This window comes from Vombatus ursinus, unplaced genomic scaffold, assembly GCF_900497805.2.
Source record: "Vombatus ursinus unplaced genomic scaffold, bare-nosed wombat genome assembly UNPS02014308.1, whole genome shotgun sequence".
Classification (NCBI taxonomy): domain Eukaryota; kingdom Metazoa; phylum Chordata; class Mammalia; order Diprotodontia; family Vombatidae; genus Vombatus; species Vombatus ursinus.
The window spans coordinates 319163-336909 of NW_020954086.1; the positions used below are offsets into that span (position 1 = coordinate 319163).

General features: G+C 60.8%; 1 protein-coding gene across 1 annotated transcript in view; it reads right to left on the bottom strand.

Moving 5' to 3' along the window:
• Window positions 1–13119, bottom strand: part of MYH14 (myosin heavy chain 14) — a 36259-nt gene extending 23140 nt beyond the window's left edge. The window contains exons 1-12 of the mRNA XM_027860900.1: window positions 12736–13119; window positions 10492–10648; window positions 9301–9328; window positions 9102–9204; window positions 7877–7900; window positions 7654–7746; window positions 7343–7406; window positions 7046–7144; window positions 6638–6778; window positions 4330–4425; window positions 1781–1899; window positions 1106–1258 (exon numbers count right to left, since the gene is read on the bottom strand). Coding sequence (XP_027716701.1) covers window positions 1106–1258; window positions 1781–1899; window positions 4330–4425; window positions 6638–6778; window positions 7046–7144; window positions 7343–7406; window positions 7654–7746; window positions 7877–7900; window positions 9102–9204; window positions 9301–9328; window positions 10492–10648; window positions 12736–13116 — 1458 coding nt within the window. The 5' untranslated portion in view covers window positions 13117–13119. The remainder of the gene's footprint in view (window positions 1–1105; window positions 1259–1780; window positions 1900–4329; window positions 4426–6637; window positions 6779–7045; window positions 7145–7342; window positions 7407–7653; window positions 7747–7876; window positions 7901–9101; window positions 9205–9300; window positions 9329–10491; window positions 10649–12735) is intronic.
• Window positions 13120–17747: the final 4628 nt, after the last annotated feature.

Below are 17747 nucleotides of genomic sequence, written 5' to 3' on the forward strand. Positions count from 1 at the left end.
GGGGGGGGAAGGCCAGGCAGTGGGCGGGGCAGGTTGTATGGGCGGGGCTGGTCAGGGGGAGAGGCCAGACAGTGGGTGGGGCAGGCCAGGTGGGCGGGGCTAGATAGTGGATGGGACTTGTCAGGAGAGGCCAGGCAGTGGGCGGGGCAGGCCAGGTGGGCGGGGCTAGATAGTGGATGGGACTTGTCAGGAGAGGCCAGGCAGTGGGCGGGGCAGGCCAGGTGGACGGGGCTAGATAGTGGATTGGGGGGGATCGGGGGGAGAGGCCAGATAGTGGGCGGTGTTGGATAAGAGAAGTCAGACAGTGGGGGGTGGGGAGGCCAGGCAGTGGGCGGGACAGGCCAGGTGGGCGGGGCTGGACAGCCAGGCCAGGTCAAGCCCATCTCCCCCTTAGTTTCCCCACCATAGCAGGAAGACAAGGATTCCAAGCCCTAGGCCTGCTACAGGACAAGTATGCTAGATGAAGGCCACAGAGAGCAGGGGGAGGGAACAGGAGAGGAGACCCAGATGGCCCAGCTGGTGACCCCGCAGGGGTGGTGAGGGGGAAAAGCTGAGAAGCTGAGGCCGGGGTGGGAGGAAGCTGAGTGACTGGGGAAAGAGACCCAGTGAGATGACAATAATGATAGCTACCCTTCATAGCACTTTAAGGTTTGCAACGCGCTTTGCAAATATTGTCCCATTTGGGGGCAGCGAGGTGGCGCGGTGTACAGAGCACCAGCTCTGGAGTCAGAAGGACCTGAGTTCAAATCCGGCCTCAGACACATAACACTCACTAGCTGTGTGATCCTGGGCAAGTCACTTAATGCCAACTGACTCACAAAAAACCCCCAAAATATTGTCTCATTTGATGCAATGAGTCTGGGAGGGAGGTGCTCCTGTCACGCACCTTTACAGATGAGGAAACGGAGGCTTGCAGAGAAGTCAAGTCACTTGCCCAGGGTCACACAGCTGCTAAGTGGGTCACCCTGACTCCGTGTGCCCTAACCACTGCTGGTCATCAGCCAAGAGGAAGTCAGGAGGAACAGGCGGGTGGGGGAGACCGAGCAGGCCTGGACCAGGTGTCGAGGACAGCCAAGGGCGGGGCAGGGGAAGGTCCAGATCTCACCTGGAAGATCTCGAAGCCAGCGATGTCCAGGATGCCCAGGAAGGAGGCCCCCTGGCGAGGGCTTCGGTCCAGGGCGCGGTTGAGGCGGAGCACAAGCCAGCGAAAGAGGCGCTCATAGGTGGCTTTGGCCAAGGCTTCCAAGGCAAAGTCAGCCTGTGTGCAAGAGAGGGCCCAGAGGGTTGGAGACAGGATGGAGTCGGGTGCCGCGACTGGGCTGTGACCACAGCAGGAGCCATCCCAGGACCCGCTGGGCCACAACCCCAACCCCCAGCCTTGACCACAGGCAGTGAGAGCCCCGGGAGAGGGACAGGGATGGGAGGTGGGGCAGAGACAGAGGGGGATGGGAGAGAGGGTTGGGGAGGGATGGAGACAGAGGGTGGGGGGGAGACAGAATGGAGGACCAGGAGGGGCTAGAGGCAGAAAGGAGAAAGACATTCTCAGGGGGCTTTTGTTCGAGCCCCTACCTCCCACAACACCCCTCACAAGGGCTCAGTCGCAGCCCTCTCCGTCCCCCCTCCTTCCTCGGGCAGCCCATTCCATGACGGGACAGCTCCTCCCCCTGAGCAGAAATCAGCCCTTCTCCCCCAGGCACTCCCCTCCCTGTCGTGCTCCTCCCGGGTCATCAGGGTGGTCCTTATCCTGCCATTCCCTCCTCCTGCCTGCCCCGGTCAGTACCTGCTCCTTGCTCTGAGCCTTCTGCACGTAGTCGCGCCCAACCTTGATGCGGGGGGAGAGCAGCGCACGGGAGAAATCGGTCACTCCCAAGCCGAGCAAGCGGCAGAGTTTCTGGGCCGCTATCAGGGAGGAAGGAAGGAGCGGGTTAAGGTCTGAGGCCTCTTGGAGGAAAACAGATGGAGAAACCTTTCATGACTACACCTAAGGGGAGAATTTGCTTTTGTCTTTGCCTAAGATTTTATTTCTTTAGACGTAGCTTTTTAAAAAATTGAGACTTTGGTTTATCCATAACCCTTTCCTCCCCTCCCTCCCAACAAGGATTTTAAAAAGAGAGTGAGCATTCAGCCAAGCGAGCTGGCCCGCCAGGGTGTGCAGAGCCCCTGCTGCACAGACAGGTGGGAGGCACATCGTCCTGATTAATGATGACCTTCTCTGGGCTCATCGGGCAGCATTTCAGCATCTTTGTTCTGTCCCCTGACATTATCCCCATCATCGTTCTCCTGCTTTCTCTTCCTTCTCTCCATCAGTTCTGATACATCTTCCTGTGCTCCAATTTTCTCATATTTTTGACTTCTTATGGTGCAGTTATTATTGAGTTATGCCCATGTACCCCAATGAGTTTAGCCATTTTAGGGGAGGAATCGTTAACCAAACAAAGGATAGAGGAGATTGCAAGAGGTAAAGATCATCTCATCACAGGAGATAAAAGAGCTTTTGCCCAAACAAAATCAATGCAGCCAGGATAGGGGCCACTCTAGTCTGGGGGAAAAATTACACAAAATCTCTCTGATAAAGGCCTGATGCAGGGAAATAATAAAACATAGAAGACCAAGAGTCATTCCCCAATAGGGAAGTGGTCAAAGGACATGAACAGTTTCTCAAAAGAAGAATTGCTAACTTATCAACCATAGGAAAGAGATGGCCTCCAAATCACTAGCAATGAGAGGAGTCCACCTCAAAATAATTCTGAGTTTCACCTCCCTCTCAGTGAACTGGCAAAGATGACAAGAGATAGGAACAGTCAAAGTTGGAGGGGTTGAAGAAAGACAGGGACACTAATACATAGTTGGTGGAGCTATATATTGGTCCAGTCATTCTGCCCAAAGCTCCCCATGTCGTGCTCTTCTCTGGGTACTCCACAGGCCAGCTGCACTGGTCACCTGCTCCTCCGTGGACATGACCGGCACTCCATCCCCAGCTGTGGGCCTCTGCACTAACTGGTCCTCTACCTCTTGACCCCCCACGTTTAGCATCCCTGACTTCCCTCAAGCCTCAGCTCAAGTCACCACATTCAGAAGGCCTTTCATGGCCTTTGAAATTGTCAGTGATGTCTCCTCTAAGGCAACCTTCCACCTATCCTATATCGTGTACGTTCAGATTTATAAATGTTGTCTCCCCCATCAGAAGGAAAGCTCCCTGGGGGGAGGACCTGTTTTTGCTTTTTCTTTGTCTCTCCAGAACTGGGCAAAGAGGGGGCACTTGTTGATTGACTGACTAAAGCATCCCTACCCTTTGACCCTCAAACCCTCAAGAAAGCCAAGGACAGAGGCAGCTAGGTGGCACAGCGGATAGAGCACCGGCCCTGGAGTCAGAAGGACCTGAGTTCAAATCCGGCCTCAGACACATAACACTCACTATCTGTGTGACTCTTAACCCTGATTGCCTCACCAAAAAACAACAACAACAACAAAAAAAAGCCAAGGACAGGATGAAAAGTACTATAAACACCAAAAGATTCCTGGTAGCACGTTGTGGTAGTAGCCAAGAAATCAGATAGAAGTCCAATTCTGACTCTGCCCCTAATGGGTAATGGCTACACAAGTGAGCAGGTGACTGGGTGGCATCGTGTACCCGAAGGATGACCAAGTGAGGAACTCAGAGAAATGTGGGAAAACGCGTCCAAGTTGATACAGCCTGTACAAGCATGCAGGGCTAGATGAGCAATCTGGACCAGGACAGCCAGGCAAAGAGAACAGAAAGAATTACAAAACAACAGTCGAGGCCAGCACCCCACGAGCCGCGGCTCCCTCAGTCCCTGGAGGGGTGGGGGACTGGAATGCTGCTTCTCTCCACCCTTTGGCCTCCAGGGCTCAAGGCACCTCTCCACTTGTTTTTTAGGTCCAAGGGCAGGTTTGCCAGGCGGGAGCGGGAGGGGTCTATTCAAACACTGATGGGTAGTGACAATCAGAGGACTTCCAACAGCTGGGTGCTTTGTGACGCTTGGGGTGGTCGCTGGGAAAGCCTTTTGACATTTAAAATGCTGTGACGCTTCTCACCACTGTTATCATTGTACAGTTTTATCAAGGACTTGGCCAGATTTATGGAACACACACACACACACACACACACACAGAGACAGGGAGAGGCCCCAGAGGCTACCTAGGTATAGCTAAATGTACCAGCTCAGGGATTCCCGCTACATCAGCCGGATGTTGCTTGAACACTTCAAGTGACAGGGAGCTCACTACCCCCAAAGTCGGTGCTATCTCCTACGGCAGCCCTCCGACCCTCATCCCAGTCACTGCTCCCCGGCGGCTCCCTGGGGCTACCTGTGTTGTCTGGCATGGTGGCCTGGTCCGAATGTCTCTCCTTCTTCAGGGAGATGTTTCCAAACTGGAGAACAGCAGACACCACTCGTAACATGGCTGTGGGAGTTGGGGGAGAGAGGAGCTGAGCCGCGCTGCCCCCTGGCCAGCTTCTCCCCAGTTCTGCCCGATAAGCTGGCCTCTCGTCTCCACTCTCTGGCTCCCAAATCTCTCTGTTACTAAAGGCTCTGCCCTTCCTCTGCCTGGCTCCTCACACCTTCCTGGGGGACCCTTTCTTGATGCAGGGGCGCCCCAAGGCCCCACCCCGGCTTCTTGCCCTTGGTGAGCAGGGCCTGGTTCTCTTTTGTGCAGTCGAATGTATGAGAATGGACTTGGGCCCAGGCCCCTGCAGGCTGGGACCTGCCTCCGCCTCTCTCTCTCTCTCTCTCTAGCCGCCTAACAGGCCCAGCAGTCCTTCGGTGCCACTGCTCCTAGGTCTGACCCCAGGCCCCCTCGCTCCTCCTGACTGCCGCAGGGTGGCCCAGGCCTTGGCCCAAGCTGCCTGGTGCCCCTCCCCCCTGTTCCCCATCTGTGGGTCAGGTGTTGAGGAGCTCAGACTGGAATGCCAAGTGTCATTCTTCAGCTACTGAAGAGCCCTCTGGGCTGGAGGGGGGAGGCGGGGAGGCAGGGAGCATTCCAAAGGCCTGTTCTTTGGCTGGCCACACCCTGCCCTCCTGGAGTGGGGGACGGGCAGGCACCCGTCAGGGCGCCACCAACGGTCGGCCCCCCCACGGTCCTCCAGCCCCCTCCTGAAGCCCCCCACTAAGGAAGCCCAACCCCTTGGGCTCAGCTGCCACCAAGGCTTATTCTGGGCCTCTGCAGGTGGGCATTGCCCCAAGCCAAGCTTCAGTCCGCCCCGGACATCAGGACCTGGGAGGCTGTGCCCTGCCCTCTGCCCTCAGCCAGTGGCAGATCAGCTCAGACACCTCCTCTCTGCTGATCATCCCCTGGGTTTGGGGCCCATCTGTGTGGGACATGGGCTCCTGGAGGGCAAGGCTGCCTCCCTCTCAGAGCTGTGTCCCCACTGCCCGGCTCACATAGGTGTTTGATAGATGCTTATTGGGCACTCCTGGCGCTGCCCCTGGGGCCAAACAAAACAAACCTGCTTCTCCTACACAACCCAGTTCATCCCCATCTCCCTGCCCAGTCTCTTCTTTGGGCGAAATAGCCTGAGCCCTTCAAATGCTAAGGATGGACCCACCCCGGGGCTGCAGAGGTGGCTCACCCTCCGCTTGCCTCCACTAATGCAGCTTTTCAATCACAGTGGGTGTTGTGGAGCCATTGACACATAGTGAGTTTGTGGTCCACTAAGACCTCCAGGTTTTTTCCATCTGACTAGCACTCCAGCTAAGCCTCCTCCATTCCCATGCTCCATTGCAGCCTTTTATAAATGCAGCTTTCGATCACAATCGTCAGCTTGCTTGGTTAATTGTTGTAATTGTTTTTTATGGGAACAGCACCCCGGGCTCTGCATGTGGAAACCAGTCTGTTTGTAGGCGGACTGCTGAGACCTTGGAGGTGGCTAGAGGCTGAAGGTCAGGAGACCTGGGCAGTCCGAAAGCCAGAGGAAGAGCCAGAGGCGCCTCTGGGCCCCCGGGGGAGCCAGCAGCTCTGGGAGGAAGCCGGAGGGAGACATCCTCACCTGAAAAATGGGCAGGGCCCAGCTACTGACATCCGTGAGCTGAAATGAGCCAGGGCCATCTGGGCCTCTGCTCAGTTATGAAAACAGCCCAAGAAAGTCAGTTTTAGAAAGGGAAGCTCTTGGGCCTGGGAGAGCCAAAGAGGCCCGCGTGATTCTAGCTCTAAGCTGCTGTGATGGAGTCTCTCTTTGCCTCAGTTTACCCCTCTAAGACGAGGGCCAGACTAGTTCCTCTGAGAGCTGGCCTTTCCAGTCCTAACTGAGCTGCTCTACGGCACCCTCCAGGGTCTGCGACAGAGCGGGCTGAATTAGTGCTTGTTGATTGACTAATAGACTCCAACCCCAACTTGGGGCAGAGGCACCCGGCTGGTCCCAGGCCAGGCTGGGCCTTGAACCATGTCTCCGGCTGGGGTTCTCTCCCTGCATGTCAACACTGCAGGGCACTGTGGGAAACACGGCCAGTCTGGAGCCATCAGACTCGGGCATGAAGCCCAGGCATCACGCTGCAGCCAGACAGGCCTCACTCCCCTCATCTGGAGCCCTCTGGGGTCCCCTCCTGCTGGGAGTCGCCTCTCCTGGGGACATTCCGTCCGGGTCCAGCAGGGGCCCAGCTCAGGCCCCAGGCCTACTCACAGACAATCTCCTCGTGGGTAAAGCCCAGGACACGCAGGGATTCCAGGGTCTCATGGAACAGCTCGCGCTCCTGGCCTGGGGACGACGCCGGCCCGTTGGTGAGGAAGCGGTACTCGGAGCACGGCTGGAGAAGGAGGTCCTCTGTGGTAGAGGGGAAAGGAAGGAAGAAAGAGGGTGTGGAGCTTGAGAGGGGGCACCCACGGAAGAGCCTCGGGCCCCACCCCCACCATCTCGGGGGTGCGGGGGCACAGGGAGCCATGGAGGGTCTTGGACCCGGCCTGTCCAAGCCAGGAGGGGCCTGAGAGCACAGAATGGGGGGGGCACTCTTCTCCGGACACCACTAGCCCTTTGGTTTTATGGGGCCCCGTCCTCCCTACGACGGCGTACTGGGAGGGGGAGCCCACGGACCTTTCATCTGCTCCCCGGCTCCCCCAAGCAGCTGGTAGAAGATGTGGAAGCTGCATTCGTCTTTGGCCTGCCGGATAGCCCGGGACTTCTCCAGCAAGTCTGGGGTGAGGGCGGTCAAGGAGCCAGGCCACAATGCCCCCACCTGAGCAAGCTCTGTGGCTGCTGCCCTTCCCCTGTTCCCTCCAGATGCTCCCCACCTCTGCCCCCCTAGCCGTCCTCCCCACTGCCCCCCACACGGAGCCCCCAGATGCTCCCCACCCCCCCTCCCCCACTCCAAGCCCCCAGCCCCAAGGATACAGGTCTCAATGTTGGCCCCCACAATGTAACCTGCCACATCAAAGTTGATCCTGATGAACTTGCCCTGGGGTGGGAGAGAAGAGGAAACTGTCCCGCTAAGATGGTTCTTCCTCCCTTCTCTGCCCGCTCCCGCTTCCAGGGAAGGCCCAAGCCCCTTGTGGGAGCCCCCAGCCCTGGGTGACTCCCTGAGGCCTGTCCCCCTCCCACCCCGCACGGCTCCCAGGGACATCAGCTTCTGTTCTGCCTGGCCCTGGATCCCCACGGGGTGCAAAAACCCGCAGCTCCCACCCGCCAGGGGCCCTGCGGCTCACAAAGCGAGAAGAGTTGTCATTCTTCACGGTCTTGGCGTTCCCGAAGGCCTCCAGGATGGGGTTGGCTTGGAGCAGTTGCCGTTCCAGCTCACCCTGAGGGGCCAGGCACAGGGGTCACTGGCAGGTGGGAGCCGGGGTGGGAGTGCGGGTCGGGGGAGGCCGTTGGGTCGGGGCCCGGTGCACCGTGGGAGGCGGGTTTGGGCAGAGGGAGGCCGCTACTCACGTAGGCCACCATGCTGGTAGGGTTCTGGGGAATTCACAGGAAGGCAGGACAGACCCAGCACACGGGAACACAGGACACAGACCAGGACACGGCACATGGAACACAGGACAGACACATGGAGGGCCCCCAGAGTTAGCTGTTCACGCTTTAGGTCCAGGAGCACACGGCCCTCCTCATCCTGGCATTCAAGGCCTCCGCTTGCCACCTAGCACCTTCGGCTCATTTTTCTAGCCTGTCCCTGGGCATTTTTGTCAGCCCCGTTCCTTGCGTCTCTTCTGAGAAGACTCCCAAAGCTCCCATTTCTTGGGGCTCCTGCTCTCCCCCTGATCCAGACCCACTCTGCTCTGGGGCGATCATTTATGTCCTTGTCCCCCACAGGGCAGAGGTCCCACCTTTGGGGGCCGCAGGTTCCAGTCTCTCACCTTCGGGGGCCCCCGGGTCCCGGCTTCTCATTCATCCCCCAGAGGTGCTGTCTTCGGGGGCCCCCGGGTCCCGGCCTCTCACTCATCCCCCAGAGGTGCCACCTTTGGGGGCTCCTGGGTCCCAGCCTCTCACTTCCTGCCCTCAGGACCGTCATGGCCCTATCCTCACAGCTCTTTGCGTGCTACAAGGATCGTTCCCCCCATTTTACAGATGAGGAAGTCGGAGGTGCTCCAGGATTTTTTAGAGGTCCCACGGCTCCTAACGACCAGAGATCCCCTTCCCCTCCCCGGGCCCAGAAATGACAGACTGAAGAAGTGACGACAGCAGGCCCCCGGCTGAGGAGGCGAGAGGCCAGAGCGAGGCCCAAATCTGGGCAAATCCGTGCAGCTCTGGGCCTCGGGCTCCCTGCGTGGCTCTCAGCAGAGCGGCCTGCCGCTTTCAGGGCCTCGGGGCTGAGGCTGCACTGACTTTCAGGCTGGGGGGTGCTGACAACCAGAAAGCACAACAGGCAACTTTAAAGCCAAGCCAGGGCTCACTGCGGAGCCTCAGGGAAGGCCCGTCTCCGTGCTGGCCCTCAGTTTCCCCACCTGGACCACGAGGGATGGCGGGCAAAGGAGAGCCAAGGAAGGTGCCCCAGGGGAGAGTCCAGGAGGAGAGGGGCAGGAAGCCGGGCCCTGAGGTGGGAAAGAGCCGGCAGCATGAGAGGGAAGGCTAAGGACCTGGATGGACAGGCCTTGGGGAGGGGGGCGGGTCTGGGGAAGAGCACCCTGGGGCCAGGAGGGGCGGCTGGAGGGAGACTCACCGGGGCGCCCTGCTCCCTCCGGCCCTTCGGGGACGAGGCCACGTGAGCCAGGTACTGAATGACTTTCTTTGTGTTTTCTGTCTTGCCGGCCCCAGACTCGCCCCTGAGGGAGAGGCAGCAGGGGAGGTGAGCAGGCCCCACTCCCCCCTTCCCAAGCCATCCCGCCTCCCGCAGAGTCCGGGGGTGGGGGGTCACTCACGTGCAGAGGATGGATTGGTCCTCCCGGTCTGTAGGGGACAGAGACAGATGTCACTGAGACGCTGCTGCCTACAGGCCAGGTGGCTGACCCCCTAGTCCCAACCCCAGCTCCCAGGAGGGCCCACGGACTGGGCTGGGCCTTGGGCCAAGCTCTGCCCCGCCTTGGTTTCCCCCTCCGTGAAGCAGGGGGTGTAGGGGATGAGCTCGAAGCGCCTGTCCTGTCCTCCGTGGGCTGCTTAGCTTAGACAGGCTGCCCACTGCCTCCGAGGACCCGCTGGGCTGCCGTCCCGTGGAGGCCGGAGGGAAGCTGAGCATCATGGCACCACGGGGGTCCCAAGCAGACGGCCAGCCCTGGCCCTCTGGGCCGCCCAGAGCTTGGCCTCGAGGAACAGGGCTAGGCCTCGGTGGGCCTGGCCAACGTGGGCACCAGCTTTGCTCAGCTATGCCTGCTATGTTTCCTTTATCTCATGGGACACAAATTATGCGCTTGCCAATTGAAAAAGATTTCTTTTAAAAGCTCTGGGGAGTCTTTGTAGCTCCTCCAGAGTCTGGGGCAGCGCCCTGGGCCCAAGGCGAGGTCCACACTGGGACCCTGAGCTCTTTGCGGGCACCATCCTTCAGTGTGGAAAACTCCCCAGGCAGCCCCCTAGGAGGAAGGAAGCGCCTCCACCGTGAAGGGTCCTGGGCACAGACACACGAGGAACCTCTGTGGCCAGGCAGTCTCCCCTGCCACGCGCACGTGCGCGTACATGCACACACACACGCACGCACACAGGAACTCAGCAGCCCAGGCCCAGCCGGCAGCTAAGGGGCAGAGCTGGGGTCTGAGCCCCAAGGCCAGCTTCTTTTCTGTGGCCCACAGCCTTGTCCTCCCCTCCTTGTGGCCTCAGACCAGGCTCAAGCTTGTGACAAGGCCTCCAGGCAGCCTCTGGAAGGCTGTACTGTCAGCATGGCCTGGCTGTTCTGACCCCCGAGGGTGCTGCCCGTGACTGGAAGCCCAGAGCCTCAGCACGGGCCACACCCCCCCTTGCCGCCCGGGCTCTCCTCCTCTCTGTGCCCCCTCCTCTCCACCCCCATCCTGGGGCTGGCAGAACAAGGGCGTTCTAGACGGCCAGGGAGGGTGTGGCCTAGAGGCTCTCGGGGGAGGGGGGGCCCTCAGGCCTGCTTCGGGGTGCCCCTCCTGCCGCCTGACCTTGCAGCATGCTGCGGTAGGCCCCCTCAGTGACCGCGTACACGTGGGGCGGGACCTCGTGGCGCTTCTTGCCGCGGTACATCTCCACAATGGCTTCCGTATAGATGGGCAGCTGCTTGTAAGGATTGATGACCACACAGAAGAGGCCTGAGTACGTCTGCAGGGAGGGAGAGGGGTCAGAGGGGGTCCTGCTCCCCAGGCCCGGACTCAGCCATGGGGGCCTGGCTCATCGATAAAGCGGAGGTGATGCAGACGAGTTCTGTGACCCTTGCCAGAGTGACTGAGAGGAAAGGCAGGGGGGCACACAGCAGGCGCTTAATAAATGCCCGTCGAATGTTAAATGGGTACGGATCTGAGCCTGGAATTTGGCTGGTGTTGATTAACGACAACACATGCAAAGTGCTCAGTCAACCCACAGGCACCGGGTCAACATGGTGTTCAGCAGGCTCTGAGACCAGAGCGGCACCTGACCATGCCCCTCCTAGACCTGGGGGACCACTGAGGGGAGGGGAAGGGAAGGGGAGGAAAGAGGGGAGGGGAGGGAGAGGAGGAAGAAAGGGGAGGGGGAGGAGGAGGAAAGGGGAGGGGGAGAGGAGGAAAGGGGGGAGAGGGAGGGGGAGAAACAGGAGGAAAAGGGGGATGGAGAGGAGGAGGAAGGGAAGATGAGGGAGGCAAAGGGAGAGGGGGAGGGGTGCCAAGGGGGCAGCGGCCAAGGCGAGGAGGGGGGAGAGCTGGAGGGAGGCGCTCCTGCCAGAGCCAGAGCAACCGGTCGGGTGGGTGAGGGGCCCCACCCTGGGCCTGGCACCCAGACAAATCTCACCATCCTCTCTTCTTGCCACCCCCCCACCTCTCAACGCTTCTGGAGGGCGGGCCCGCCCACCCACATTCCCAGGCCAGGTAGCTCATGCTTGGTGGCGCCATGAGGGGTGCCCCTCCAAGTCCCAGGACTCATTAGCCTGGGCCCGGGGGGGATCGGGAGGCCTGGAGCCGGCCCGTCTCCCTGCAAAGTCACTGCCAGATGGGCCCAAGGATGAGGAGAGGCTTCGAAGGTGGCTCTGTCTCCTGCCTACTACACAATTCCAGGCCTGCACTTAACAGAGGGAGAAACCGAGGCCCATACTCTCTCAATGAGGGCGGGGAGGCCGGGCCATCAGGGGAGCTTCCTCCTTCCCGGCCCCACCCGCTCCCAGGGCAACACCCAAGGAAGCAGCCAGAATCTGAGCCTGGGGGGGACCAAAGGGCAGGCTGGGATGGCCACACCCAGGATCAAGGGAAGCCTGAGTCCCCAGGGTGGAGGGGGAGGGGATGGGGGGGCCCTTCAACCTTCCTTGTTTCATAGATGGGAGATGGGCAGCTGAGGCCCAGAGCTCGAGGTGACCCATCTAGGTCACCCCCTGCCTCCTGGGAGCCCCAAACCTCAACCCCCTTCCTCTGGTCACTCAAGGCATCGTCTTGGCTACCTCTCCCTGGACTCAGTTTCCCCACCTCCAAAGTGAAGGGTTTGGATAGGGTGGTCTTGTCCATGAGCATTAAAGTGGCTGGCAGGGGTGGCCAGCCCCGGACTGAACCGCAGGTACGTCTGTATCTTCTCTTCCACGGGGAAGGGCGGGTGGGGGCCGGGCCAATGCCCTGAGACCTCCAAGGTAGCCCACCGAGGCAGGCGCTGGGAGGACGGTCATTCCCCCTTTCTGCAGGCACAGACTGAGGCCCTAAGAGATCAGGGCCCAGGCATCCACCCTCGGAGCACAGAAGGGCACCCCTCCACACCACTCCTGCGGGAGACCGAGGCCAGGAAGGGATGGCCCAGGGGCATGAGAGGGAGCCACTTTACAGATGAAGCTGAGGATCAGAGAGGGACAGATTCTGGGCCTGGTTCTGCAGAAAGCCAGAGGCAGAGTCGGGACCAGGGTTGGGTTTTGGCAGAGGGATGGGCGGACAGGATCCCTATTTCCCTCAGAGGCCACTCTGCTCAACTCCCTCATTTGATGGGCGGAAAAAACCGAGGCCCAGAGCAAGGAATTCTGGGAGTTGGCCAAGCTCACAGAGGGCAGAACCGAGCCAGGTTTTGAATCCAGAGCTCCCAGTGAGAGGGATGGGAGGGGACAGAGGGAGCCCCAGAGGTCTGACACCTGGGCTCCTAATCAATCAATCCAGTTTGGGCTTGGGCCCTGGGGCCCAGCTTTAGAGCTGAAGCATGGGGGGCTCCTGGGGGGGAGAAGGCAGGCATCCGGGGGCACCACTCACATAGATGAGGCCGGAGTAGTATCTCTCCCGTAGGTTGTGCAGAACCGAGGCTTCATTGAGGCACGTGAGGTCCGCCATGTCTTCAGCCTTGCTGAACTTAGGGGGGTTCATGCGCTGGACCTGGTCCCTGGGCAGCCGCAGCCGGCGCCCGCTCTCCGCCAGCTCCACCTCCACCTCCTCGGGGCCCTCATCCCGCAGGGCGGCCGCCTCGAAGCCGTGCAGCTCGGAGGGCACCCACACCAGGCGCCGGGCGGCCCACTCCACCTGCGGGGGGCCCGTGCTGCTCTCCAGCCCAGAGCCCGAGCGCGGGGTGAACAGGAAAGGCTGGGCCGCCTCGGGCACTGGGCCCACCGCCTTCCGCGCCGTGCTGGCCGCAGCCATGGCCTGCGGGCGAGAGGAGGCCGTGAGAAGCCAAGCTTGGCCACCCCCCCCACCCTATGGAGGGGATACCGAAGCCCAGAGAATGGCAGGGCCTTGACCAGGGTCAGACAGCAGGCGTCGGGGCCAAAGGACCCTCGGAGACAGAATGAGGCTGCCAAGGAACCTCCGTCACCTTCCCAAAGGGGGCACCAGGCCCAGAGACACAGCTGGGACAGCTCCACGGGAAGCACCGGCCAGCCATGCACCCCTGAGACCAGTGACGCAACCTTGGGGCCTCCCGTGACCAGCACCCCCCATCTCTGTGCACCTGCTCACGGACCCCCGCCCGGCAGATACGGCCCACAGGCTCCCAGCCTCAGCACCTGGCCGGCTGCCCTCTATCCTCCTCTTCCCTCCAGAGCCCATGGCCCCTCACCAGCACCCCCCATCTCCGTGCACCTGCTCACGGACCCCCGATGTCACACAGACGCGCCCCTGCCCCGCCGCCCTCTTCCCAGCAGATATGGCCCATAGGCTCCCAGCCTCAGCACCCGGCCGGCTGCCCTCTATCCTCCTCCTGTGACCGGGACGCCTTCCCTCCAGAGCCCGTGGCCCCTCAGCACCACCCCCCATCTCCGTGCACCTGCTCACGGACCCCCGATGTCACACAGACGCACCCCTGCCCCCGCCGCCCTCCTCCCGGCAGATATGGCCCACAGGCTCCCAGGCTGAGCACCCGGCCGGCTGCCCTCTATCCCCCCAAGCTTGGGGGCTTCCAGTTGCAGCCCCCCATTAGGACCTCACACCCCTAACTCTGATGCTCCAAAGCTCCAGCCTGTGGCCCGCACACACAGGAGTCCCTGGCTCACCCTCAGGCCTCAGTTTACTTCTCTGTAAAAAGGGGATAACCCTACTGGCAAGCCTTCCTCTCAGAGGTGTATCCTTCTGAGTGCTGAAGTTGTTAGCTATTATCATTCCGATCATATCACCACCATTAATCCAGCTCCCCCTTCTCACCTCTGGCCCCACCCCGACTCTGCCCAGGCCCCGGCGAGCCTCTGCCTCCCTTCTTTCTTTCCCTCCAGGCCCCCCCCTTTCCAGCTGCCCCCGGCCCTTCTCCCCGTCGCTGCCTTCCAGCCAGGGTTCTGGGTCTCCCTAGGGCTCCCAGCTCCCCGTCTGCTGCCCCCGGCCTCTGAGGGCTCACCTGAGCGTCCCTCGGGGCCCCACTCAGCCTGCTCCTCCTCGCCTCCATCCTGGAAACTGAAATCCCTGGCACCCCTGGCGAGCAGGACACACCTCAGGGCCCAGGGCCTTTGACCAGGAAGACTTTCGATTTTCCTGGGGATGAGCCCTCCTCCCTTGGCCCCCAGCCTCACCTAGTGCCCCTGGCTCAGGGGACACAGGAGCAGGAGGGCAGAAGGGATGGCCCGCCCAGCCCCACCTGCTTTCACAGATGCCCGGGACCTGGGCCTCGCCCCTGTCAGACCTTATTACTTGTTACTCAGGTCACTGGGCAAAGGGTGAGGGCATGCTTTGACTCAGGGCGGGTACAGGAGGCTTCAGAGCCTCTCTCCCCTTTATGTACCAGTCCTCTGGACTCAGCTACCCCCTAATTCATACATTCAGCCCTGTTCCTGAGCCCTACTCCTCCCTCGGGGACCCAGCATCCTTGCCCTCACCATGGCCCCCTTCAGCCTCCTGACCCCCCCTTACTGTGGCCCCCTCCTCCCTCAGGGACCCCGGCATCTTGAGTCTCCACCTCATAGAACTCAGGCATCCAGCCCCCTTCCCCCAACTTAGACCCATAAGTCTCTGCCCATGTTTTCTCAGGGAGCCCTAAGATCAGGGGATTTTGAGCTGGAAGAGAGCTTCCTAAAGTCTCTCTAGGCCTTACAGAACCAGGTAAACAGGATTCAAACCCAGTTTCTCCAGCCACAGACCTCACAGTGCTCTTTAATGCGCCCTCTTCCCCTCAGCCCACTCAGCCCAGCCCCCCCCCGCCCCCTCCCCCCACAGCGCCCCACTGGCCTGAGGAGGGGGAGGGGAGGAAGGCTGGTGGCCCAGGAAACACTCAAGCTACAGAGGGCGTGCAGGTGCCCCGCCCTGCCTGGCGCTCCCAGCCCTGCCCACATTAGCAGGTGTCCAGACATAAGCCAGTCTGGCCAGAGCCTCGCCTCTGTCACAGCTCAGGGGCTGAGTCAGGCCTGGGAAGACTCCGGCCTCTGTCCAGCCAATGGCTGCTGCCCTTCTCTGGGCCCGGCCCCGGCCCCTCCGGCCAGCAGCCCGGTCCCCTTCAGGACAGGCTCCCTGCCCATGCTCAGAAACTCTGGCATCTCGCCTTCCTCTCCCTCGCCCTCTGCCACCACTGGCATCCTGGCCCCTGGCCTCCCAGACTCAGCCACTAAGCCCAGCAGCCCTGGGGTCCTCAGAGCCCCAGGCCACCAGTCCTCCCTGTCCCCAGCACCCCCCCAAAGCACACACAGACACACACATACACACACCCATGCCACACACTCACACACACACCACACTACTGCTCAAAGACCTGGGCACTCAGGCTTCTCTAAAGGGCTTGGGGGCCCCTCTTCCCCGACCCGGGACAAGAAGGGAGCTGACCTAGAGATACCAATGGAAGGAAGGAGGGTCCCCCTGGCTGCCCCCGCCCAAGTGAGAAGGGACCTGGGCCCAGCAGAGCTTGTGTGTGGCAAGCACAGGTGTGGATCCTGGGCTCGGGATGAGCAAGGGTCTAAGCCCTCAGCAGCCACTGCCCTCCTGCATCCCCTCATCTCTCTCCCACCCAGACCAAGGCCCAGACTCCTCAGAGGGCTGGACACTCAGCCTCCAGGTCCCTTGAAGACCCTAGCATGTGCCCTCCGCCAGGCCCCTGCCAAGTGTCCCACTCCACTCAGGACCCCACACCCTCAGCTCGGCGTGCCCCTCTCCCTTGGGGATGCTGGCACCCATCTCCCCAGCTCCAAAATCCCAAATAGCCAGGTTGTCCCTGCTGCCCGTCGCCTCTGTTCCCCTCCCCTGAGCCCTAAGGAAGCCCCAAAGGAAGGAAGGAAGGCAGGGAGGAAAAGAGGCCGAATGTCCTCGCTTGGGGGTCCTGGGCCGGAAGGTCAGGGTCCAAGAGTCAGTCCTGGGGGTGGAGGATGGCATGGACTGTCATACCCTGGCCCGTGTTAGCAGACCAGGTCAGGACTTGCCACCACCCCACCCCCCAGTCCTTCCTGAGAGGCGGGCATCCTGGCGTCTGGCTCCCACTTCTCCGCTCAGTGAACTAACCGGGTGACTCTGCCTCTGCCCCCGGCCTCATCCTGAGGTCCCCCAGTCTCCCCACAAACTGCTGCCACTTCAACCCTTTGGCACAAGGCCCCTCGGACGCTCAGCAACCTACTGCCCCAGTCTACCTGCTCTTAGAGTGTGTGTGTAGGGGGAGGGTCATCGGGTGCTTAGCCCAGGAGTGTCTGGTTGGGGGTCTAGCAAAAAAGAGGGGGGACAGGGAGTCACCTGGTACGGAAGGAAAGAGGGGTAACTGGCAGGAGAGGGGAGGGGGAGTCACCTGGCACACACCCAGGGGGAAGGGAGAGGGTCCTTGGCACTGTGGACAGTTACTGGGTGTTTGTGTGTGTGGCGGGCATCATCTGGAGAAGAAGGGTGAGGGAGAAGGGGCTTGTATCCTGGCTTGGGGGGATTACTGCCCTGTGGTAGGTTGGCTTAGTCAGTGGAGGGGGTGAGTGAATAAAGGCAGGGGATTAGTGAGGGCACTAGAGGCTTCCCTGGGGGTTACCTGGGGGAACAGTTGACTACCTGAATCACTGTAAGGGTTGCCTGGATAGAGGAGGACACTACCTGGGATGACCAGGTGCAGTGGGGGGTGGGGTGTTACCTGGTGCACCTGGGGGGTTAATCTCTTCTACTTGGAGAGGGGAATTGCGGTGGAAATTGCTTGGGAGAACAGATTGCCTGGCACACTGGAGGGTTACTGAAGCAATCAGGGGATTGCCTGGCACACCTAGAGGTTACCTGGGGGGGAACAGGGGGTTACCTGGAATGCTTGAGGGATTGCCTAGCAATGTGGGGGGTTACCTGCAGTAGCAAGAGATTACTTGGAGTACCTGGGGGTTATATGAGGGTGCAGAATATTATCTGGAGCAGGGTTGGCTACCTGGCACACTTGGGATTACCTAGGGAACAGGGTCTAACCTGCCTCACCTGTGGGGCTGCCTGACACACCTGAGGGGGGCTGCCTGGGAGGAAGCAACGGATTATCTGGAGGGGGTCCCTGGGGAGCAGGTGAAGCAGGCTAGGGGGGAGGAGGGGATCATCTGGAATGGAGTATTCACTGGAGGTGGAGAGGGGAATAGGGGATCACCCTGGGGCTCCCAAGGGAGCAAGGGATCACTTGAAGGGGGGACAGGAGATAACCTGAGAGGCTTACAGAGGAAGCACAGAGCCCTGGGCACACCTGGGGATATTACCTGGGGAGAGCTTTGGGAGGGGGAGCAGGAGATTACCTATGTACCTGGGGGAATCACCTGGGGATGGGGAAGAGCACCTGGAGGGTCCCAGGGGAGCGGATCGTCTGTGCAACTGCGGGATCACCTAGTGGGTGAGGGGAGCAGGGGATCACCTGGGCACTGGGGGGGGGG